General features: G+C 37.1%; 1 protein-coding gene across 1 annotated transcript in view; it reads right to left on the bottom strand.

Annotated features, from left to right (window-relative positions):
• The window catches only part of ESD (esterase D), a 29422-nt gene extending 5431 nt beyond the window's left edge, over positions 1-23991 (bottom strand). Inside the window, exons 1-7 of the mRNA XM_007946367.2 lie at positions 23924-23991; positions 22960-23048; positions 17258-17356; positions 15185-15309; positions 13167-13286; positions 12289-12387; positions 8385-8552 (exon numbers count right to left, since the gene is read on the bottom strand). Coding sequence (XP_007944558.1) covers positions 8385-8552; positions 12289-12387; positions 13167-13286; positions 15185-15309; positions 17258-17356; positions 22960-23048; positions 23924-23991 — 768 coding nt within the window. The remainder of the gene's footprint in view (positions 1-8384; positions 8553-12288; positions 12388-13166; positions 13287-15184; positions 15310-17257; positions 17357-22959; positions 23049-23923) is intronic.
• Between the last annotated feature and the right edge of the window lie 2394 nt (positions 23992-26385).

Below are 26385 nucleotides of genomic sequence, written 5' to 3'. Positions count from 1 at the left end.
CTCTACCTGTTCCTGTACCACTCGATCAAAGACAACAGACAACACCTGCTCACACTGCTGCTCTTCATGACCAGCAAACAGAGATCCATGCCCATACCAGTTACTCCATGTACTCAGAGACAGATGGGGAGTGCCACAGTGCTGCCAAACTAGTGATCAAAGCAGCATGCCTGCTCTACCTGCCAGGATAGACCCAAACAAAAAAACAGGGTGAAACAAACCAACACATAATCAACAAATAAAACAGCTCCAAAATGTCTGAGACAACAGACAACTTCAAATCAAACAAAGAAATAGGAGAAGATGGTGCAAGGAAGTGACCAAAATAAAAGAATTAGAAAACCTCTCTGAGGAAGACCAGGTAATAGAACTACCTGAGAGCTCAAGGAAAACACAGACAATAACCTAGAATAACTCAAGAAAACAATACAAGAGCAAAATGGCAAAGAGACAATTAGAAGCCATACAAAAGCAGCAATGAGAAATTCAGAAGAGGAACACTAAAATTTCAGAGATAACGAACACATTGGAAGGAAAAAACAAGTAGAACTGAATCAAATGAGGAATGGATCGGCAAATTAGAAGACAAATCCCTTGACGTCAATTTGTATGAGGAAAAATCAGAAGAATGAAGAAATGAATAAAACCCTAAGAATTATATGGGAGGGAAAATTTACATGTGATTAGAATTCCAAACCAGGAGACCAAAACAATACACAGAGAGAATTGCTGAAGCTATGCTGGCAGAAAAATTCCCTAATATCATGAAAGTCAAAAGGATATCCATTCAATAAATTCAATGAACTCAATACAGGATAGACCCTAAAAGAAAGTCACTAAGACATATCATAATCACACTTTCCAAAACCAAAGAGAAAGAATCTTGAGAGCAGGTTGGGAAAAATGAAATTTTACCTACAAAAAGAAACCAATAAAACAGACTAATCTTTGAATCTTGGCAGAAACGGTGCAGGCAAAAAGGCATATAAATAAAATGACACATATTAAAACCCTGCAAGAAAAAAACCATGCAAATCAAGAATCATATATCCATGAAAACTGCCCTTCAGATACAATGGCAGAATTAGGACATTTCCAGATAAACAGAAATTAAAGGAATTTGTAAAAACTAGATCAATCATAAATTATAAGAAATACTAAAGGACAGAGAACCAACATGTCAGACAACCACCTGAGATTAAGATACACAACATCACCCAGAAACCAAAAGAGGAATTTTCAAAAATAAATTAAACTTAAAAGACTGAAAATAGGGAATCAGAGGTATCAAACCAGAAGGCTGGCGGTTCAAACCCACCAGCCACTCCTCGGAAGGAAGATGGGGCAATCTACTTCCGCAGTGATACTGCCTCGGCAACCCAAGGAGGGGTCGCTATGAGTCGGGTCCGACTCCACAGCACATAACAACAACAACAACAGAGCAAAAAGAGGGTATAAATAATATATTCACAGAACTTCCAAATAAACAGGAAGTTGAGACAATACCAAGATAAAAATAAATTACAGGGTAACTACAAAGAAAATCAATCAACCTAACCAAAATAACAAAGAAGAAAGTTGTAAGAATGCAGTAAACACAAAATCAACAGTAACAAAGAAAACTAAAAGAAAATCTGATAACACCATGAATTCAGCATAGAAAAATATACAGGTCAAAGAAATCATCAATATCACAATAAAAAACATAGAAGAATGATAGCAATAGATTCAGTTACCAGTAATTACACAGAATGTGAGTAAATTAAATGCAACAGTAAAGAGAAGAGAGTGGCAGAACAGATAAGAACACAAAACTCATCAATATGCTGCCCACAAACACTCACCTTAGACACTAAGACAAAAATAAATAAAAAATCAAGAGATGGGGAATAAAACTACCAAGCAAAAGGCAACCCCAAAAGAGCCGAAGTAGTAATATTAATTTCTGATAAAATAGACTTCAAGGCAAAAATCAGCATAAAGGACACGGAAGGGCATTGTAAAATGATTAAAGGGTCAATGAAGCCAGAGGAAATAATCATAATAAATATCTACACACCTAACAAAAGAGCCCCCAAATACATAAAGAAATACTAACAGAATTGAAAAGAGAAATAGACAACTCCACAATAGTAGTGGAGACTTTAACAAACAAACTTTTGATGGAGAAAATTCTGATGAAGGACAGAACAACTAGAAAGAAACTCAACAAAGATACAGAAGATCTAAGCATATCAACCGAACTGACCTCATAGAAATATATAGAACTATCCACCCAACAAAAACACAATATACATTCTTTTCCATGGACATTCTTCAGAATAAAATATATGTTAAGCCACAAACGAAGCAACAATATTTTTAAAAACACTGAGTAATAAAAAGCATTTTATCAGATTATACTACTATAAAATGAGAAATCAATAACAGGAAGATGAGGAGAAAATAATCAAATACATGGGAACTAAATAAAACCCTGCTTAAGAACTACTGGGTAACAGAAGAAATAAAACATGTTAAAAAAAAAAAATTCCTAGAGTCAAATGGGAATGACAACACAACGTACCAAAACCACTGGGACACAGCAAAAGCAGTGCTCAGAGATCAATTTGTATTAATAAATAAACACATCAAAAAAAAAAGGATGAACTCAAATCAATGCCTCAACCCAACAATTACCAACAATTAGAAAAAGAGCAGCAAACAAACAAAAAGCCAGAATGCCAAAAAAATAAAAAAAACACAGTCTCCAGTAAAAAGGAAATAATAAAGATTAGAGCAGAAATAAATGAATGAGAAAATAGAAAAACAATAGTAAGAATAAATAAGACAAGAAACTGGTTCCATGAGAAGATGAATAAAACCGCTGGCAAATTAACAATGGGAAAGAAAAGAAAGATGTAAATAACATGATTAAGAAAAAAGAAATGGGCACCATTACAACAGAATGAAAATAAAAAGGATAATAACAGAGTACTATGAGGAACTGCTCTGCAACAAATTTGAAAACCTAGAAGAATTGGGCAAATTCCTAGAAATATATGACCCACCTAAAACCAAAAAAACAAAACAAAACAACCAAACTCACTATTAGTGAGTCGATTCTGACTCACAGTGACCTCCTCTGGATTTCTGAGGTGGTAAATCTTTACAGAAGTAGATTGCCAGTATTCCTTCTGTGGAGTGGCTGGTGGGTTTGAATCATCAACCTTCTGGTTAGCAGTCAAATGCCTCAGGCACTATGCCACCAGAGCTCTGACACAGAATGAGGTAGAAAATTGGAATAGACTCAGAAGAAACTAACAGGCCATAAAAAAAAAACTCCCAGTAAAAAACAGTCTTGGCCCAGATGGCTTCACTGGAGAATTCTACCCAACATTCAGAAAAGAGATGACATCAATTCTACTCAAACTATTCTACAATATAGAAAAGGATGGAATATTCCGAAATTTATTTTTTTAAGCAAACATAATCCTGATACCAAAGCCAGGCAAAGACACTTAAAAAAAAAAAAAAAAAATTACAGACCAAAATATCCCTCATGAACACAGACACAAAAATCCTCAACAAAATCCTAGCCCATAGAATTCAACACCATATCAAAAAACAATACATTATGACCAAGTGGAATTCATACCAAGTAAACAAGGATAGCTCAACATTAGAAACACAATGAACATAATCCACTACAAAATAATTAAAACAAAGGAAAAGAACCACATGATCATAACAATCAACATATAAAAGGCATGTGATAAAATCCAATACTCATTTCCGACAAAACTCTAAACAAAATAGGAATATCAGCAGGTGAATTCCTCAACATAACTAAAGGCATATATGCAAAACCAATGACCAATATTATTTTCAGCAAAGAGAGACTGAAGCACACTCCTTGTTAATGGGAACCAGACAAGCATGTCTTTATCACCACTACTATCAACACTATACTGGAGTCCCAACCGGGGCAATAAGGCAAGAAAGGGAAATAAAAGGCATCCAAATTGGTATGGAAGATGTAAAACTATTCCTATTTGCAGATGATATGATCTATATGTAGAGAATCCCAGAGACACAGCAAGAAAACTACTGGACCTAATTGAGAACTCAAGCAAAGTGGCAGGGTGAGATAAACATACAAAAAGCAGTTGTATTCCTCTACATCAACAAAGAAAACTCTGAAAGGAAGATAAGGAAAACAGTATCATTTACAATAGGTAACAAAAACTTAAAAATAACTTAGGAACAAACCTAACAGAGATATCAAAGACTTATACAAAGAAAATTATAAAACACTACTATAAGAAATCACAAGAGACCTACATAAGCGGAAGAACATAACTTGCTCATGGATAGGATGATTTAACACTGTGAAAATGATCCGAAAGTGAGCCACAGATATAATGCAATCCCGATTCAGATTTCATCAACATTCTTTTAAGGAGATGGGAAAAACTAATCACTAACTCTATATGGAAAGGATAGAGACTGTGGACATGCAAAGCACTAATGAAGAAAAATAAAGTAGGAGGCCTCACACTTCCTGATCTCAAAACATATTACACAGCCACCATAGTCAAAATAGTCTGGTACTGGTACAATGACAGACACATAGACCAATGGAACAGAACTGAGAACCCAGAAACAAATCCATCCATCAATGGATAGCTGATTTTTGACAAAGGGCCAAAATCTATTAAATGGTGTAAAGACAGTCTCTAACAAATGGTGCTGGCAAAACTGGTTATCCATTTATAGAAAAATGAAACAAGATCCATACCTCACACCTTATACAAAAACCAACTTAAGATGGATGAAAGACCTAAATGCAAACCCCAAAACTATAAAGATCATCAAAAAAAAAAAGAAGGGCAAACTAAAGGGTTCTAATTTATAGCATACATAGACTATCAAAAATAGCAGAAGATAAACTATATGACTGACACTGTCTGAAAATTAAATACTTATGTGCATCAAAAGACTTCTCCAAATGAGTAAAAAGAGAACTTACAGTCTGAGAAAAAATATTTGACAACAATATATTTGACAATGGACTAATCTCAGTAATTTACAGAAAACTTCAATACTTCCACAAGAAAAAGACAAACAGTCCAATAAAAAAACAGCCAGAAGACATGAACAGACACTTCAACCAAAGAAGACATTCAGATGGCCAACAAACATGAAGAGATGCTCATGATCATTAGCTACTGTTGTTGTTGTCAGGTCCCATCCAGTTGCCTCTGACTGCTGTAAACATATCCATGTATACAGTAGAGCAAACAAGAGACAACGTTATGGAAACTTCTTCCCCACTGCCATCGAGTCGGATCCAACTCATAATGACCTCTCCTTGGGTTTCTGAGGTAGTATCACTACGGAACTAGATTGCCCCATCTTCCTTCTGAGGAGTGGCTGATGGGTTTGAATCGTTAGCTTTCTGATTAGCAATCAAGTGCCTTAGGCACTACGCCACCAGAGCTCCCTGAAAACTTCTTAGCCATAACTAAATACTTTGAGGGAATGAGTCACTGGGCTTGAAGGCTCAGAACCACAGTCTCGGGAGACATCAAGGTCACCTAACACAGCACTGTCCACAAAGACACTGTTCTTTCTACATTGTACTTAGGTGAGTATACCAACTGGGGTCTTTAAAGGTTGTGAGTGGCCATCTAAGATTTGACTGTTGGTTTCTCTTTATCTAGAGAAAAGAAGAGTGAAGAAAATCAAAGACACAAAAACTATTAGTCCAAAGAATTAATGGATCATGTGAACCTTAGCCTCCATGACCAGAAGAACTAGATGGTTCTTGGTTATGACCTCTAACTGCTCAGAAAGAGATCACAATAGAAGGTCCTCAATACAGTGGGAGAAAAATGGAAGACAAAACCCCAAATCATAAAAAAAACCAAGCTTATAGGTGTGACAGAGACTGGTGAAACCCCTGAGACTATGTCCCTCAGTCACCCTTCAAGCCTAGAACTGAACTCACCCTGGTGGCTCAACTTTCAGCAAACAATGGACAGGCCTATAATGTGAACAGTAACACCAGGGAGGTAACCACTCCTTGTAACAATCAACTATATGAGATTAAAAGGATAGCATCCGCCCAGAGATAATGCTCAGAAGGCAGAAAGGATAGGAAAGGATGAAGGGAAATGGTAAACACAGGGATGAAGTGCGAAGAGGGTTGCTACGTCTTGCATGTCACGAAACAAAGTATGTATGAACTGTTGAATGGAAAACCAATCTGCTTTGTAAATTTTCACTCAAATCATAATAAAAAGTTAAAAAAAAAAAAAGATTATGATTCTGGTGATTTCAATACTTCCACACCTTTCTAAAAAGGAACTGAGTGCTTTTTCTGACTCATCACTAAGTAGAGCCAACTAAGTTCTAGTTTGGGATATAGGGTTTTTAAAATATAATAAAGCTGATTTATTTTTTCTTTCTAAGAATTTCATTAGTTCCTAACTCTATGCTATTTTCATAACAAACTCCAAAGATTTCAGTCTCAGTTGGCAGCCTGAAACTTTTGTCTAGAGCAACAGCAGAATTTCCTGACATGGCCTCAGGGAAGCAGAAGAGTCATCCAACACAGCTGGTGCCAAGAAGCTAAAAATCTTTTGGAAAATGAAAAAAAAAGAAGTCCTTACAACTATAGTTAGTATAACTAACGCACTCCTGTATTTAAAATCAAATTGGTATTTGGATTTCTCAAGGCTGGTTGCTTGTCTAAAACATGTAATTATGATGGTAAAAGTTAATCTAAAAAAAAAATTCTATTACTTAAGGATGGTTATTCCCAAATAGCATACAATGCTCACATGTTCAAAGTATCGTTCTAAGTAGGGAAATTGCTAAGATCCGCTGTGTAAATTAGATAGGTAGCAGGTTAGGCATAATTTCTTTTTGTGCTACTTCAATTCCACCCCTGTGCAACTCATAAGAACTGCTTCCCCTTGTCTGAGAATGATCAGTTAAGACAGAGAGCAGGATAGTGTTGGCAGTCAAATGACCTTGTTCGAAGTCTGGTTCCACCATGCCCTGGCTATGTGATCCTGCTCCTGTCTCCTCATCTGCTTAACATATGGACAGGACAGAAATGATCTGATTGTTTAAGGATAACATGAGCTAATGCTGTGCAAGAGGAGCCCTGGTTGCGGAGCTGTTAAACACTTGGATGCTAAGTGAAAGGCTGGTGATTGAACCCACCAGCTGCTCCATGGGAAAAAGCATGGCAGTATACTTCCGTAAAGACTACAGCCTAGAAAACCCAATGGGGCAGTTCTACTTGGTCCTATAGGGTCACTATGAGTTGGAATTGACTCAACGGCCAACAGGTTAATGCTACGAAAGCATTTAGCACACTGAAATTCATCGCATCACACACTGCTCTAGATTTGAACATTCAGCATCATAATTACATTTCAGATCAATGTGCTAGACACATCACTCTTAAACACAAATACAAATGTTAAAAATAATGATTATGTATAATTACTTTCAGTGTTCATTTTCATCTTGAAAGTAAGACTTACTTACATATGTTCTAAAGCTTATAAATAATTTTATAAAAATAAAGGAAGCATTTCTTTAATTATAACTATTGTAGCATAAACAGAGTTAGGTGGGTAGGAGATAGTTAAAAGTATTTGAGTCAAGAAAAATTTGTAAACCAACTGAAATTCTGTAATTTAACTTCAATAAGTAGAAACATCAAGTAGCACCAACAGACAAATGAGCATAAAAACAACAAAAACAAACTCACTGCCATAGAACTGATTCTGACTCATGGCAACCCTCACTGGGTTTCCGAGGCAGTAAATCTTTACAAAAGTAGATCACCCCATCTTCCTTCTGTGGAGTGGCTGGTGGGTTTGAACAGCCAACCTCCTGGTTAGCAGTCAAATGCCTTAGGCACTGACTGCACCACCAGAACTCTTTAACCAGATCAGCATGTAAGTCAAGTAATATAAAATGATGTGGGTGTGCGTGTGCAAACAGTACATGGCTTTTGGTGTCTAAGATGTGTGCATGCAGTGAAGAATATTTAAGGTAGAGAAGTCTGTCCTATTTGCCCTAGTGCAGCAATGGCTACATGTGTAAACACATCCCATTCAAACATTAAACTTGTCATTTACTAGTATGACCATGGACAGAAAATTATAAATACCTTTCACTATTAAAAGGTTCTCTCTTTTTATCAAATATGGTCTCAGACATTACGGTAATAAGAAGGCTTTCACTTTATGTGTCTCAATATAACTAAAAACTATCTTATCAGAGGTAACATTTCGAATTCTAAAAAAAGATAAAGTATTAAGGAGTCTTGCTTTTTTCAGCTACATTTTTTGAACAAGATATAGTTTCAAAGTACTTGCCTCTTGCAATCTGAAAACAACAGGGATTTTCTTTTCTGCACAGGCAGCTATGAAGTTATCAGGAAGTAACTGTCCATCTGAAAGGAACTGGTCATCCTTTCCTTGATCAATCAGTATGTCCAGCTGAGAACCTGGATAGGCCTTCACAAGATGGGTAGCATCATAAGCCTGTTTTAAAAAAAGAGAAGCCCTGAAAAATTAATTAAAAGTGCCCAGAAAGGTATTCTTCAGAATATACTATACTAGAACCAAATAGAAATTTAAAGTTATTTAAATGTTAAGGCTGATTTAATCAGAAACACACTTTAAGCTGGCTTAAAATCTGACTTGTCTGGTTTTTATTTACAAAGTGTTCAGAATTCTATTTCCAAATTATAGCATCTTCCCCACTCAATCAAGAACTTTGTATTTCAAGCCTCTTGCCTTCTACCTTTTAAATGTTTTCTTAACAATGTATTTTATTTTTGTCATTGTTAAGATATACAGAGCAGTACCCCAATTCAACAATTTCTGCATGTACAACTGAGTGACACTGATTACATTCTTCCAGTTTTGTGACCATCTCACTCTCTTTATCCAAGTTCTTCCTCCTCATTAATATAAACTCACTGCCCCCTAAGTTTGTTACCTAGTCTTCTGAATTGCTCTTGTCGATATGATCCCACATAAATAGTTCTTAAAAGAGTATTAACACTCAAGGCAGACATTCTTTACTAATTAAGTGAACCTACTATTTGGTTTTAAAAAGACTTCAAGGGATATTTTTTTGTTTGCTTAAGGTTTAAAGATTACCTCAGGGCAATAGTTTTAGGGGTTTGTCCAGCTTACATGGCTCCAGAAAGAAAGTCTGGATTCCATGAAAATCTGAATTCTGTTTTGCTTTCTCCCCTTTTGACAAGGCTCCTTCTACAGAATCTTTGATCAAAATGTTCAGTAACGGTAGTCAGGCACAATATAGTTCTTATGGTCTGGTGGCAATGGAAGTGTTTTGATTACCTAGTGCCACTCTAACAGAAGATATCACAAATGGGATGGCTTGAAGAACAGGAGTTTATTCTCTTACACTTTGGAGGCTTTAGGTCCGAGTTCAAAGTGCCAGGCTCTAGGGGCTGGGTGAAAGCCCCTCAACCTTGGGCTTTAGTTCTGCCTCCTGCTACTGGCCCACTGAAGCTGGAGGCTTTTCTTCACTTAGGTGCTGGCCACTGAGGCTGATAAGCCCAAGGGTGGTGACAAGTAAAAAGGCACAGTCCAGATGTTACCAAACCACACAGCAGGCCATTAATTCAACTTCATTGAAAGTCCCAAGGTCAGCAGAGCATGGCAGGGTGCTGAACACTGACATGTCTACATGCTGGGTCCGAGCGTGCCATAAGCTAGAGACTGTTCCCCAAGGCTTCTCCTTACACACGGGAAGCATACCACATTCCTAAGGCAGCTACTCAGCTGCTCACAGTAGATTCCACCTTGGAGTTGATTACCAGTCTCATCATGGGGAATACTACATCCAGCTGGCCAGCTGCTCAACCAGCCCCAGCCAAGTTGACACACAAACTGAACTACCACAGTAGGGAAACTTTTAATGTCTTTAATTATCTCTTAACTCCAATAAAAACGTGATTTTTCCCTTCCTAAATTCCTCCACAAATTGACTATTCCTTCTAATCTATTTTTTCATTTCCAGACATTCTGCATTTCAGACAAATACTGTATTTTTAGCAAATAGCACACCCACATAAATAATGTGCAGAATTAATGTATAGAAATAAGTCAAAGCATGTTAAAAAGTTCTGGGAAAGCAGGCCCATACATATACTGCATATCTCCTGTGATATTTCCAGTAGTGAATTTAGGTCTTATTTACCCTGAGTTCAATACAGTAAAAATGTTACTTTTGATCTTATTTGTATAATAAAGGTATATAAGCTATGGTCAACAAGTTATGGATCAAGTTCGATAGTACTCCAGTTTATCAGAAAATAAACTGAAACTGTGTGTTTGTTTCTGTTAATGTGATAATTATGTCCCTGTTACTTTTGAGTCACCAAATCAGAACCTTGAACCTACTAAAGGCTGTCCATAAATCACATGTTATCAATTAGAAGCATAACCAAAGTGAAACCTGCACTGGCATAAATGGCATCAAGTAGCTATTGAGAGGAATCTCAATTCAGTCAGCATTGGTAATTATCACAGTTGCTTTCTCACTCTAGAAAATAACCCCAGAAACCATCAGCAATGTCTTCAGAAAGACTGGGACTGTGTACTATAATGGATACTGATGACAAAGATGAAGATACCAGAGTCAGTGATTATGATAACATCTGTTCAGAAGTCACAGAAGAGTATCTGTGAGCAGCTCTGAGATAGTTCAATGATGAAAGTACTAAAATATAAACAACACTTTGTGTTTGTAGTTTCAGGTCTAGGATCATTTTTTATTTACTAATTTCTACTTCTTCGTGCATTCATACTCTTTGGTTTCAACGTGGCATTCTATTTCCATCATAAGCCTGTTTAGTTCACCATTGATTGCACTTGGTTTAGGAAAATATCTACCTTAAATGAATTTTCCATGAGATCAGTTTTAGCTTGGTAACATTAAATCAGTTGGACAGAAACATACTTAAACTGAAGTTGGCAATATGTAAAAAGTATGGGAATAGCATGGTTAGGATCACCTTCAAATAAAATAGGGATTCATATGAAAGACCCTGAACACACAACTATAAGTATTCTAAAACTAAGACATTATTTTTCTTCCCCACTTTATGTTTGTTAACACACACATGATGATGAGTGCATTTATAAAATATACAGACTTTTGACAGTTTATAAATGGCCCATTTCTACATAAGAGTAAAATGTCTCCCAAAGACAAGGTCATTTGCAAGCACCTACTGCCATGCTTAGGAGCACTGGTGGCATAGTGCCTAAGGCATGTGACTGCTAACCAGAAGGCTGGTGGTTCAAACCCACCAGACAGTCCTCGGAAGGAAGGTTGGGCAATCTACTTCTGTAGTGATACTGCCTTGGAAACCCAAGGAGGGGTCACTATGAGTCAGATCTGACTTCATGGCAGAGAGTGTGGTTTTGGTTACTGCCATGCTTACAAACCAATCCTGTCATTGGGAATATTTACATAAACATACACTATACATTATCTGTTTTGAAGGGTTTTAAGGCTAGAATTTAAAATCTAAATCTGAGCTGTTGGATTGGAAACAGATACCCCACGCCACCTCCTCCCCCCCCAAAAAAATTAGCCAAGTTTCTTGGTTGCTATTGTACAATTGAGAATATAGTTAGTAACAGGCAAGTCTAAACTTGGTAATGGGAGCTCTGGTAGCAAAGTGGCTAAAGCACTTGAATGCTAACCAGAAGCTGGAGGTGTTCAAACCCACCAGCCACTCCCTGGAAGGAAGATGGAACACTCTACTTCCGTAGTGATACTGCCTCAGAAACCCAAGGAGGGGTCGCTATGAGTCGGGTCTGACTCGAAGGCACATAACAATAACAACAACAACAACAAACTTATATGTGGTATTTTTTGATAATGTTAATTTAGAAGTAAAAATACATGCTAGCCATTAGCAGGAAACAATAACAACAACAACAACAAACTTATATGTGGTATTTTTTGATAATGTTAATTTAGAAGTAAAAATACATGCTAGCCATTAGCAGGAAACAATAACAACAACAACAAAAACAAAAACTTAGCCTGCCTTACCTGTCATTAGAAAATAGGGTATTTTTTTTGGTTATATGTATACACTTTTGTTAATTATTCTTAGTTCTGGAGCCTCAACTTGAGTGGGCTAAGAATATAACAATTGTGGTGTTTATAGCTCTTTGATACATTTGAAAACAAATTTGCATATTAAGATAGTCATCTAGTACTCACCTGCCATTTACTCTGATCAGATCCCAAATAGCCACTAAAAGCTTTTTTGCCCCAAGGACAGAGCACTGGGTTGCAAATTGGAGCAAATGCTGAAACTGACTTCAGAAACAAAGGGAATTTAATTACATTTTGCTAAATCAAATATAAACAAATTATTTATAACATGTTTAAAAACTCCTGTTGCGATTTTCTGAAAAACTCTTAGAAACTAAGGCAGTTAGTCAAGCTTGGCTCATTAAAACAAAAAATGTAAAGTTAGAAAGCTTCAACTAAATGAAAAGGAAAGGCTAAGAGTGATATATTGTAATTTTCATCAGAGGCATTAAGATAAAGAACTCTGAAACTTTTACAAATGATGAATATGTTTTTCTACTTGAGAAAATCAAATTTATAAAGATATAGATAAATGATATTACCATAGTAACATTAACCAAGAATACAATAGAAGAATGAAAATATAAGCTACATTTTGTAACACTTCCAATGGACCCACAGTAAGCCACTAATAAAAAGTTCCAATCCTTCCCAATTCTGCAGCTATCAAATTCAATCCATCCCCCTCTGAAATTCCCATCAGTAGGTTAAGTTTAATACTAAAAATTCAATATCAAAAGCAACATGCTATTTTCAATCTTCGAAAGTTTGTAATACCAATCTTTGAGAGCTGGAACTCAAGGAGATTGCCTTGTTTTTCTGGGTCTTACAAGTTTTCTGCTTTTGACAGTCTTACCACTTTTCTATTGCTCATTTTAGTGGAATATATCTGAGCTTTCCTTCTCTGACAGATTTCTACCTTACACAGGTTCTAGCTTTTGCAGAATATACTGTATTATGTTAGGCAAAGAAATATTTATCCCAAGAAGCTTGGGTAATCTTACTTTGTATTTTCCAGGATTCTTCAAAGCACAAATCAGAGCTCCATGACCTCCCATGGAATGGCCAAAAATAGACATTCTTTGGGGGTCCACCGGAAAATTGGCATTTATAAGTTGGGGAAGCTAGAAAGAATTTTAAAAGTGTGACAAAAGATATGAGAGAAATTAGAATTTTTCAAAGTTATAAAATAATTCTACAACCAACATTTCCAAATCTTATTATTCCAATCATTATTATCACTGGAGAACATATGGTACAACCTCCTTAGAAAGTAACTTTAGGAAGATGAAGTAGAACCTTTTAAAATGTTCTATACTTGTGATCTACTAAATTCACTCTGGAAAGGGAAGAGTCCTTAGGGGGAAAATTATGCACAAAGATAACCAGAGAAATATTTATTACAGTAAAAACATGTAAAAACAAAGAAAAAGGTAAATTATGGCATATGACAGAATATTATGCAGCCATTAGTATTATACAGGTATGCATCTCTTAATGTCCAGGATATGTTCTGTGAAAAAGGATGCCGTGTGATTTGAATGTTGTGTGCGAACACCATATTAAAACCTTATGGGAGCCTGCTTCCAGTTGTCCTCACTGCCTCTGCTGTTGCCGCCACTGCTTAAGGAGGCTGGAGGAACGGGTGCGGCAACAGTGGTGGCTTGGAGGGCCGTGGCAGGAAAAGACTGAGAAGAAGTGAGTGAGGAAGGAGTGGAGGGCACCTAGCTCTTCCTGCTGTTCCACTAGCCTGAGCAGTAGGAGCAGCCGGGGCTCACAGCCCAGGTTGATACTGCTGTCTGCTTGCTTGCTAGACAAAGCCTGAGAGCCCATGCCCAAAGCCACGTCCTCTGCTTCATCTGCCTATATCCTACTGCTGATTCAGAGCTACAAGAGTCTGGGTTTGGGGTCTTTAAAACTATTAAGAGGAAATAATAAACAAAAGGAGAGCTGCTTTCCTTCTGAAAACAAACAAATAAACAAGAAAAAACCCCTTAGAAGACCACATACATATATGTGGTCAGATGCTGGCTGAGTGGATGTTAGACAATGCTCAACTGAATTTACAAGTAGATTAGAATAATATTGGGAAATATTTACTTTTATTTAACTAAAAGAACAAGATAAAAAAAGAAAGTTTTAAAATTACATGAAAACTCAGCTTAGGAAAAAACCTGGAATATATCAAGCATAATAATTATTGTTTGGGGTGAAGAAATTATGTTGTTGTTGTTGTTATGTGCCGTCGAGTCGGCCCCGACTCATAGCGACCCCTCCTTGGGTTTCCGAGGCAGTATCACTACGGAAGTAGGATTGCCCAACCTTCCTTCCGAGGAGTGGCTGGTGGGTTTGAACCGCCAGCCGTCTGGTTTGCAGGCAAGTGTATTAGCCACTATGCTACCAGAGGTGATTAAAATTTTAGATGGTTTTTGAATTTTTATTATGCATATAAATATTACTAACAAAAGGAAGCTTTACTATTTATACTTTCTAACTCTTAGTTTGTCATTATAAAATATATCCCAATGAACCAGCTGTCAGGGAAATAAAATGTTTCTTACATAATACTTTTTTTGGGGGGGTTACTTGAGTAATGCACATATAATTATTAAACTCTTTAATTGTACTTAGCATTAATTTAAATTGTAATAAACAGGACTATTGTTGTTGTTATGTGCCGTGGAGTCTGACTCGACTCATAGTGACCCCTCCATGGGTTTCCGAGGCAGTATCACTATGGAAGTAGATTGCCCCATCTTCCTTCCAAGGAGTGGTGGCTGGTGGGTTTGAACCACCAGCCTTCTGGTTAGCAGTCCAATGCCTTAGTCACTATGCTACCAGAGCCCCCAAACAGGACTATAATACTAGCAAACTTTGAAATTTTCACTAATTAACAATTAAGTAGCAAATAGACTCAAAAATACCATAGCCTAATTTAAAATTCTAGGACTAGAAGGACTTTGTATTCAAAGTCAAACTCCTAGAAGTCATCAATTAATAATTACAACACAAATTAAGCTACCTCTTGCGTTATGTAAGAGTACATTCTGTAGTTAGTTTTCCAAGGATCTTCAGTGGCATCCACATAAAACCCAGCACCAGTGCCAAAGTCCCAGCTTTCATCTTCTCCTTCAATATTGCAACCACCTGTAAAGGAAAAACTTTGTGGTTTCATCACTTACTCAGTAGTAATACTCATTGTTGATAACAATCTTTCAAATGAATCTGCAAGTCCACTGTTCGTATTAGAGGTGTTCACCAAATACTGTGAACTCTCTGCCTTTTGGGGCACATGGTAGGATTAGATTTCCTTGCTCTCTTGTCTTTGAATATGGCCATGTGACTGGCTTTGGCCAATAAGGAAGGAGAGAATGACCTTATAGGCTCGAGCATTGGAGCATTTAACTGCCAAGGTGCCAAGGCAAAGCAAAGCAAAGGTTTTCTTTGTTGATGAAGTCTCCTTTGATATATTCTGAACATCAATGACTCTCCATTCTGTTTCACTTGTCAAAGGGCTTCCATTCTCTTTTGATCTTGCAGAAATGTGCTGTCATCTCTTCTCTGATGACTATCACCACCCCTGCCTACCCACACTTTTGTAGTTCTATCACTGTGGTCTACACTTTCGTAATTATAGCACTGTGGTCTTAAAAGGGAATAGAGACACACATTTGTGTTCAATTCACTATCTTGAACTGAAAATGGCTAATTTATTTTAGTATCATTCCACCATGTTTCTTCCCTTTTTTAACCACCGCTCCACTGGGATTTCTTTGTATTTTTTTAATTTATGAGATTTTATATTCTTGTAAGTAGTTAAAAAGGCAACTATTGGGATTTTAAATGAAACTGTACTAATATGTAGAGTAATTTGAGGGAAAGGACCTCTTTACAACATCCAATCTACACATCCAGGAACACAGTATTTTCTCATTTACTAAAGACTTCGTTTATAACCTTTAGCAAAATTGTGTAGTTTTTTTATAGGTCTTCATATTTTTATTCATTTTAAAAGTTTATTCCTAGTATTTTGTACTTTTTTTTTTTCTTTCCTTAATTGTGATTTGGGTGAAAGTTTACAGAGCAAATTCATTTTCCATGTAACAGTTCATGCACATTTTGTTTCATGACATTGACTGCAATCCCCACATGTAACAGTTCTCTTCCCATTTATCCCAGTTATCCTTTCCCTGTGGCCTTCTTTCCCATGCACTCCTGCTCTCGGAGCTATCTCCCTGTGCAAATACTGCCCTTCTGATCTCCCTTGGTTGACTGTTCTAAGGAGTGTACCTACCTGGTACAAATATTCACCTTATATGTCTGTCTATTGTTTGGCTGGAAGCCATGGGAGTGAGTTCAATTTCAGGCCCAAAGAGTCATTAGGGGCCATAGTCTCAGGGGGTTTTGATGCTGTTTTGAATGGAATCTTTTCAATTTTTAGCAAGACATTTATCTGCCTTGCTTTTATATAATACGGCCTGTGCAAGGGAATGCACTACTTTCTAAGGTTATTCATTAATTTCAATATAGACTTTCAGCTGCCAAAAGATCTTAATAGTTAATGAAAATTTGGACCCATTTAGGTTCCTGACACTTCTAGGGATTTTTAAAGCCATAAAATAAGTTTTATCTATCTGTTATTTGGGTTCCCAAATATTTAGATACTGTCATTCTCTAATGTAAACATTTTAATCATTTACATTAACATTAATATTTATCTAACTGTATGACTGATGGTCAAGAGAAACCAGAAAAGACTTATTATTATCATGTGACAAGATAGTTCACCTGTGAAACAAAGAAAATAATTGCCTACACAGTGCCAACAAATGAACTGAGTGGCTTAATATCTCTGTATTTCAGCATCTTAACCTAAAATGAGAATCGCAAAAATGTCCCCTCCCACAGAGCAATGTCATGAGTAAATTTCAGTGAGAAAAATGTACACGGTGATATTTTAGAGTCATGTTGTTGCTTAAAAGATTAATAGAGATAATAGCAAATATCTGAACTGTATCATATATATATTATACCACTTAAAACTTAGTCTTAAGATGTAGATTGTTACAAAGGATTTCTGAACAAGAACACTTACGAGGGCTGGTATCTGGAACGACGATGACAAGGCCGTGTTCTGAGGCTGCTTGATGGTAACCAGATTTTGATATAAAATTTTGTTCTGTGCAAGATAAGCCTGAAGATCAAAAATACTGTTATCTCATGATATACTACAAATGATTATAAGCTTTAATCATTTTTATAATGCATAATACAGGAAAACAAACTCCCTTATTAATACCTAAGTTTTTTTTTTTTTTTTTTTTTTAAATAATTCTGAATAAGACCCTAAAGTCCTCTTTCCCATATGACACATGGTAGTATCAACCCAAGACTGTCTTAGGCTAAATGCTCCTGTAGCTGCCCTTTGTAAATGACCTACTAAAGATGCCATTACTGAAATCCTTGGAGCCAGAAGTATTTGGGTATCTTTCCAGACTACACAATGGCAATATGGTACATAAATTCAATTATTATTTAACCCTAGTGGGGTGTTATCATATATGCTAATCAAATGTTATTATTTCTGTATCAAAATATAAATATGGCAATCTAATACAAAGTACTTAGTATTTTTTATATATACATAATTTTCAGCAATAAAATCCAGCCTAAACATCCTGTCTTCCTCGCTGAGCCTCAGTTCTTTCATTTGAACAATAGACTATTGCCTATGTCTACCTTTATAGTGGCTGTGACGGTCAAATGGGATGATATGTCAAGAGCCTCAAATCATGCCTGGGACGTAGCATGGTGTCCTATACTTAGAAAATGTATTTCTGTTAAGAGTCAGGGAAGAATTTGAATCTTTTCTAGTTAAACCACAAATCTCTGGTTACAATAGCAGGAACTGAGTTGAAGACTCCTAGAAATGAAGATGATTCTACTGGAAATATTACGCTTAAGATGATGAAGATGGATACTACTTAACATTCCCTTATTCATCTACGGTATTTTTTTCAGTCTGAAAAGCTGTTTTTTCTTTTTGGCAAGAGTTTTATTGAGATATAATTCATATATTATATGATTCACCCATTTATGTACACAATTCAATGACTTTTCATACATTTACAGTTATGCAACCATCGTTATTATTGTTAGGTGCCACTGAGTCATCTCCAACTCATAGCAAACTTAAGTACAATAGAACGCAACACTGCTCAGTCCTGTGCCAGTCTCATGACCCTTGCTATACCTGAGCTCATTGTTGCAGCCACTGTGTCACTCCATCTTATTGAGGGCCTTCCCCGTTTTCATTGACCCTCCACTTTACCAAACATGATCTCTTTCTCCAGGGAATGGCCCCTTTGGACAACATGACCAGAGCAGGTGAGATAGTCTGGCCATTTTCGTTTCCAAGGAGCATTCCAGTTGCACTTCTTCCAGGACAGATTTGTTAGTTCTTTTAGCAGTCACTATTCTTCACCAACACCACAACTCAAAAGCATCGACTCTTCTTTGGTCTTCCTTATTCATTGTCTAGCTCTCAATATGTATATGAGGTGACTGAAAATACCATGGCTTGGGTTAGGCACACCTTAGTCTTCAAGGCGTTATCTTTGCTGTTCAGCACTTGAAAGAGGTGTTTTGCAGATTTGCCCAATGCAGTACATCATCTGATGTCTTGAGTGCTGCTTCCATTGGTGTTGACTGTATAACCAAGTAATATGAAGTCTTTGACAACTTCCATCTTTTCTCTATTTTGCTGCTTACTGATCCAGTTGTGAGGATTTTTGTTTTCTTTATATTGAGGTGTAATGCATACTGCAGACTGTAGTCTTTAATCTTCATAAGTAAGTGCTTCAAGTTATCCTAACTTTCAGCAAGCAAAGTTGTGTCATCTGTGTATGTCAGGTTGTTAATAAGTCTTCCTGCAATCCCAATGCCATGTTCTTCTTCACACAATCCAGCTTCTCAGATTATTTGCTCAGCATACAGATTGAATAAGTATGGTGCAAGGATACAACCTTTACACACTCCCTTCCTGATTTTAAACCATGCAGTATCCCCTTGTTCTGTTCAAATGACAACCTTCTGGTCTATGTATAGGTTACTCCTGAATACAATGAAGTGTTCTGGAATTCCTATTCTTCTCAATGTTATCCATAATTTGTTATGATCCACACAACTGAATGCTTCTGCAAAGTCAACAAAACACAAGTAAACTGCTTTCTGGTATTCTTTGCCTACAGCCAAGATCCATCTGACATCAGCAATGATATCCCTCATTCTACATCCTCTTCTGAATCCACCTGCATTTCTGGAAGGTCTCTGTCAATATACTGCTGCAAATGTTTTTGAATTATCTTCAGTAAGATTTTACTTTGTGCAATATTAATAGAATTGTTCAATAATTTCCACATTCTGTGAGATCACCTCTCTTTGGAATGGTTACAAATACGGATCTCTTCTAGTCATTTGGCCTGGTAGCTGTCTTCCAAATCCGTTGGCATGGCTGAGTGAGTGCCTTCAGCACAGCATCTGTTTGTTGAAACATCTCAATGGGTATTCCATCAATTCCTGGAGCCTTGCTTTTTGCCAATTCCTTCAGTGACGCTTAGACTTCTTCCTTCAATTGCAATCGAGGTTTAAATTTTTTCTTCAGTTCTTTCAGCTTGAGAAATTCTGAGTGTGTTCTTCCATGCAACCATTACCACTTTTTAATTTTAGAACATGTTCATCACTCACACAGTCACTCCTCATTTTCTCCCAACCCTCTACCTTCACACCTAGGTATCTACTTTTTGGCTGTATGGCTTTGTCTATTGTGGGTATTTCCTATTAATGAAATAACATAGAATGTGTCATTTTATTTCCAGTTTCTTTCACTCAGCATAAAGTTTTCAAGGGTTATCCGTGCTGCAGCACATTCCTTTTTGTTGCTGAGTAATATTCCATTGTGTGGACATATCTATTTTATTTATCCATTCATCAGTTGATGGTCATTTGGGTTGTTCCTACTTGTTGGTTATAAATCACATGCTATCCATTTATAAAAGGAGCTCTGGCTGTGCTGTGGTTAAAGCACTGGGCTGCTAAAGGTCAGTGGTTTGAATCCTCCAGCCACTCTAAGGGATAATGATGAGGCAGCCAGCTTCCGTAAAGATTTAAAGCACTGGAAATCCTATGGAGCAGTTCTACTCTGTCCTATAGTGTCACTATGAGTCGGAACCGACTTGATGGCAGTTATTTGGCTTTTTAGTTTTATCCATTTATAAAGTACACATACACCTGATGAAGTGTTGGGTATATACCTAACGCAGGGCTGATGTGATGGTCACCTTGACTTGGAAAAGATACAATCATTTAGATTTTCTTTTAGGATTTTAGTTTGAGTGTTATTTTAATTTTGGCTAATTCATCAATTCCAGCAATATAACAATTGCCCTAATCTTTCTGTCACTGTTTTCCTTCAACTCACTGGGAAGTAACATTGGAAGTCTTTTTGTCATCATTTTCAAGTGCACTGGTCTGATAATTTTACGTTTCTTTTCCCTCAGAATACCAAACCTTAATTTCCAAGGTCTATCTCTTTGTCACCGTTTCACTACAGGAATTGTCCTGTCATTTATGTAAACAAACAAGAATCTCTATTTTTTATCCTCATATAGCTCAAATGGTATTTTCTGACAGACTTCATTTTGGTTAGAAATTTATGGTCCTATTATTATCATACCTACTTATTGAATAACACACTGGTACTTCTGATCTGGGTTATTACTCTTGTAACAAGAGATATGACTTCAGTAGATCTCATCAGAAACAAAATGAGAAAGAGAACAGGAAAAAAGGTTGAACACAGCTAAACGAACCATGAGTTAGAAAATTTGTTCAACCTCATTGTTATATGACCTTGAGCAATATGTAACCTCTCCGGGCTTCAGTTTTCCATCCCACAGACTACATGATTTCTAATATCATCTTTAGGGACTGCAGTGAATTGCTTGATGTGGCCCTTCTAGCCACTGTCCTCCATTCTGTGATGTTTCGTAAATCCCATTATCCATTCCTGTTTGGGTTGCTGTGGTACTTAAGGTCAGGTATCAACTTGGCTGGGCAGCTGGTAGTAGTCATTCCCTATAATGACTGGCAATCAACTCTGTGATGGGATTTAGGTTAATTCTGTTGGGGCAACACAGGTGGAATGTATCTTGAGTCCTGCCTTGTTGGAGGGTATAATTCAAATCACCACCCTTAGCTTCCCTGAGGGTATACCTACGAATCTCCTGGAAGATTCGCTCTCCTCTTGCTCCGGCATTGTGTCTTGGATCATCCTCATCTCACCCCTGGATTTGGGACAGCAGCCGTCATCTGATCTGCTGATCGAGGTTCATCAAACTCCGAGAGTTGGGAGGATCCGCCAGACCTACTCACGGACCTGGGACTCGCCAGCCTGCCAGCCTCCACCACTACTACGTGAGACGAACCCTTGGGTGTCTGTGAGTTCTGTGAGGCATTACAGCGAAATACAGAACCCTAAGACTGGGGAAGTTATTGGGAGGAGGAGGAGGAGTTAATGTCTGAAATGATGGAGTGGCATGGTAGTTTGGACATTTGGGACATCTTTGACCTCCGCATCATGGGGACCGGCCTTGTGCTGATCTTTCTAAGAGAAATTGTTCAAGCAGGGACACAATACTATGTTTTCTAAAATAATTAAACATCTACTTGTGTTGTTACTGCCTTTGTCAATACCTAATGTTCTAAACAAAACAAAACAAAACACTGTTGTTCTTCATTAGATCACAGAAATGCTTTGTTGAGTTAGAATCAGATATGCACTTAATTTTTACCTTTTAAAATAAAATATCTCATTTTCAAATATTGGCATTTAGGATTTATCCTTGATGAAACACATACAAGGAGGATTTATTAAATCAAAGATGCAGAGCTAATTTTAAGGAAACAAAATTAAAATAGCACACTATGACACAATTTGGTTTCTATAAGTCTCTCTTTGCAAATATGTTTGTTTCTAAAGACAAAGTACCACATTCTGTGAAAGATAAGTTGGCAGAGGTTTAAAACTACTGGTGGCAAAACCTTATATTCTCACAATCCATTCTACAGTCTTTATTATCAACCACTGAGTATCAGTGGTCCATTGTGACTTTCCAGATTGCTGCCAGAGAAGCTCTATAGAGTCCAACTAAAATATTCCAGATAACACTGCAAGGAGTTACTTGTCTGTGGTTTCTAATTAGTGTATCATGGTGTTCTGGTTTTACCCAATATTATTCTATTTGTCTGGTAAAACAGCAACAAACTCTAGAAATGCTTCTTGTTGTTGTTGTTGTTATATGCTGTCGAGTTGGCCCTGACTCTTACCGAACCCTCTGTGGGTTTCTGAGGCTGTATCAGTATAGAAGTAGATTGCCCAACCTTCCTTCTGAGGAGTGGCTGGTGGGTTTGAACCGCCAGCCTTCTGGTTAGCAGACTAGACTACCAGAGCTCCTCTAGAAATGCTTAGATAGGTACAAATTAAGGAAACTTTGTGAAGCCTTTGCCATGGAGCCGAGACTTTACATCTTCTGCTAAATTGCTTGGTCTAACTGAAAAAGAAGTGAGATAAACTAATTAATTCTCAGGATAAAGGAACAGAGTAGATTATGGCTGCTGCCTAACATCTATTATAACTGGCTTAGAAAGCACACCAAAAAGGCATGATAAAAGGGTAAGTTAAGCCAGATAAAATGACAAAGAAAACTCCTTTATAAAACTCAAATTCAGGGTGCTTACCAGACAGCCAATATAGTGCAGGGCATTTCCCAGTTTCTGCCTTTGGTGGTAAATAGACAGCAAATTTCATTTTGCAGTTCAGTTCAACACTGTAAATGTTACAACACAAAAATCAATACACCTCCTCAGTCAAGATAGGTACGTAATTAAGACTAAGACCAGGTGATCGACTTCTGAAAAACACTGGCCAGTGAAACGTTATGGAAAGCACTAGAACACTGTCTAAGATAGTGTTGGAGGAGGAGGCCCTCAAGTTGGAAGGCACTCAAAATACAGCTGGGGAAGAGCTGCCTCCAAAGTAGCGTCTATCTTAATGACGTTGATGGAGTAAAGCTTTTCGGACCTACGTCTGCTGATGTGGCATGACTCAAAAAGAAACATCCGTTAGTAATTGGAACATGGAATGTACGAAGTAAAGGCTTTGTCTACATTGTGTTTTTTCTCAGCTTCCCCTTGCTGCTGCTTAGAATTCAGCTTTTCAGGTTCTAGGTTCAGGTATTACTCCTCCATTTGCATTCCTATTTTCTAAAATATTGTTCTTAGCTCCCCTCCCCCACTTCTTTTTGTCTCTGTGAATAAATGTGTGTGTGTATGTTTAATTCCTTTACTTAATGCCTTGTGAGTCAGATTTTGGCGGGCAGCAGAGATAACAGCTGGTGTTTCATCTGCCACCTTTACTGAGAAATACAGGTTTCTTTTCTACTGGCAACATAGGCTTTCCCACAAAGTTTAAGAATAGTCAAGTCAAAGCCTGACTCAACTTCTTTTTTCAGCTTAAAGATACGTTTCTTTATCAATTAATCACATAATCAAATCAATTAAGTTGGGTGAAATTGTCAAATCGATGACCACTGAGAGAGAATAAAAAAGTTTAAAAGTGAAATGAGGTACCATAAACATTTTAAAACAAATAACAAAACAGAGATCCGTAACATACATAAAATTACATCTTCTTAATAGTTACCTGTCATGTTCAAACACTTTCTGCAAGCCCCCAAAGCACTTGTTGCTGGAAATCTCTTTCAATGCCATTCTTTTCCTATTAGTAAAGATTAATCTCATTAATTTCTAGAGAATTAGTTTCCCAAGAACTTGAAACACAACTGTTTTCAGATAAAATATCTGAACATCCAACTGTTTCCCAACTAGAACTTTTTTTCACATGTTATTTTTCTCTAAAAAGTATTAAGAAACTGACTAACTTACACCCATATAGTTACACTCTTCATCTGCTTTAAGAAAACTTCAGTACTTTTGTTGTGGACTGCCTCAAATTCCCTTTATAAGGAGGCAGAATATAAGTAAGTTAAGTTACTAATTGATTATCTTAGCTTATCAGAAAAAAAATTCCATCAAAACCACTGCCACTGAGTAGATTCCCACTCATAGCAACCCAGAAGGACCGAGTAGAATGGCCGTAGAGGATTTCCAAGGCTGTAAATGTTTATGGAAACAGACTGCCTCATCTTTCTCCCATGGAGTGGCTGGAAACGCAGACCTTTTGGTTAGCCTTCAAATGCTGTAACCACAAATTTGTTAAAAGTCTTCAGTGTTAAGTGCAACAAAAAAATCAAGAAATTGAAGAATAATCATATGGTTGATTTTCAAATGGGAGGAAAATGATAGAGGCTTAACAATGACTTTGATAATTACAACAGATAACATTAATTAAACACTAATAGTATAAACTATAGAAGCTCTGGTGGTGTAGTGCCCAAGGCATTTGACTAACTGAAGGCTGGCAGTTCAAACCCACCAGCCACTCCATGGAAGGAAGACTGGGCAATCTACTTCTATAAAGATATACTGCCTCTGAAACCCAACAGGGTTGCTATGAGTCGGGAATGACTCGATGGCAGTGAGGTTTTTTTTTTTAATAATGTAAAAGGTACTTTCTGTATGTTAAACCAGATCAAATCACTCACCCTACGAAAGTTCTTGAAGACAAAAGTGATGTGAAACTTTCACATTTACATTTCACCTTTTACAGCAACCAACAAGTAAGACATAAGCCTATTTTAAGTGAATTAAATAAGTAACTTGTCATCATGGAATTCTACAGTTTGATAATTAACTTTTTTCTCCAAGAAGACTTTTTACTTTTCCTATAAAATTATTTTAAACTTACATGTTAAAACACCACACATTCTTATTACTTTCTGATAACAGGAAAAAAATGGGGAATCATTTTCATTGTAAGTGCCTGCTGTGCAAAGGGAACCCGGACTAATTCTGATGTGTACCTCTCAAGCAAGGAGTACCTTTCGTCCTGAGAAGCACTGCAAGAGAAAGCAGGAAGTCCTACACACTAAATAAAACGCTACACATTCCAAGAGCAGGTCTCCTCAGTGAACTGTAGTGCTGTATGCTCATTACCGAAGTTTTAGGATTACTCTAACAAAGATGTCATAATAATCTGAAAAAGCTAATTTTGGATATGACTTGGCAAAGTTCTAACTGAGATTAGTTTCAAGCCTACTTTTTAGGTAATCTCAATAAATCCAAATATTTAGCTTTACTGGGAGACTGGGATTTGAATCCAGGAAGTCTGACCTCAGAACTCCTATTCTCAGCTACTGTGTTCTCCTGCCTCCCTAAAAAAACCTTCAAGAACCAAATTGTTGAGTCAATTTGGAGTACAATTGCCCTATAGAGTTTTCTAAACTGTAATCTTTATAGGAAAAAAAAAAAAAGCCTTATTGCTGTGGAGTCGATTTGATTCATAGTGACTCTTCCTTGGGTTTCCAAGGTGGTATCTCTACGGAAGTAGATTGCCCAAACTTCCCTCCCGAGGAGTAGTGGTTGGTGTGTCTGAACTGCCAGCCTCCTGGTTAGTAGTCAAGTGCCTTAGGCACTACGCTACCAGAGCTCTTAGTCAAATGCCTTAGGCACTGACTTAGGCACTGAAAAAAATGCCAAATGGTTTACAAATAGGCTATATTTTTCATAACAAGGTTATACACACAGAGGATGGTGCAGGACTGGGGGATGTTTCTCTGTCATATGTAAGGTTGCTGTGAGTTGCAACCAATTCAGTGGTACCTAACAAGAATGACACAGGACACTTAGATAATATCCTCAGGAGATATTTTCTTATTTGAAGTAGGTAGATGACTGTCAACCCAGGATGTGGCAGCAGGGACCATGAAGCTGATGAATCAGCTCTATCACCTCACCTTTGCCCTTAACCTAATTGCCTTGATACCTAATTTGCCACAAGGGCTGGTGCTTGGTCAACAAACTTTGCTGGGTTAAGAATTCTATGAAATTTTTTTTTATTTTTTCTTCTCTAATAAATAAAAATGTCTTGAAGTGCAGTTTGGAAATATGAAAGATGGTCAACACTGAGAGTAAAGAAAACAGAGAAGGGACTTAGGAAAACATAGGAAGATAAACAGCTTGGAATCTTTCTGGCTAAGAAATGTA

Source organism: Orycteropus afer, unplaced genomic scaffold, assembly GCF_000298275.1.
Source record: "Orycteropus afer afer isolate SDZICR_OR568_19922 unplaced genomic scaffold, OryAfe1.0 scaffold00157, whole genome shotgun sequence".
In the NCBI taxonomy this organism is placed as follows: Eukaryota; Metazoa; Chordata; class Mammalia; order Tubulidentata; family Orycteropodidae; genus Orycteropus; species Orycteropus afer.
This window is presented reverse-complemented; position numbering and strand designations above follow the sequence as displayed.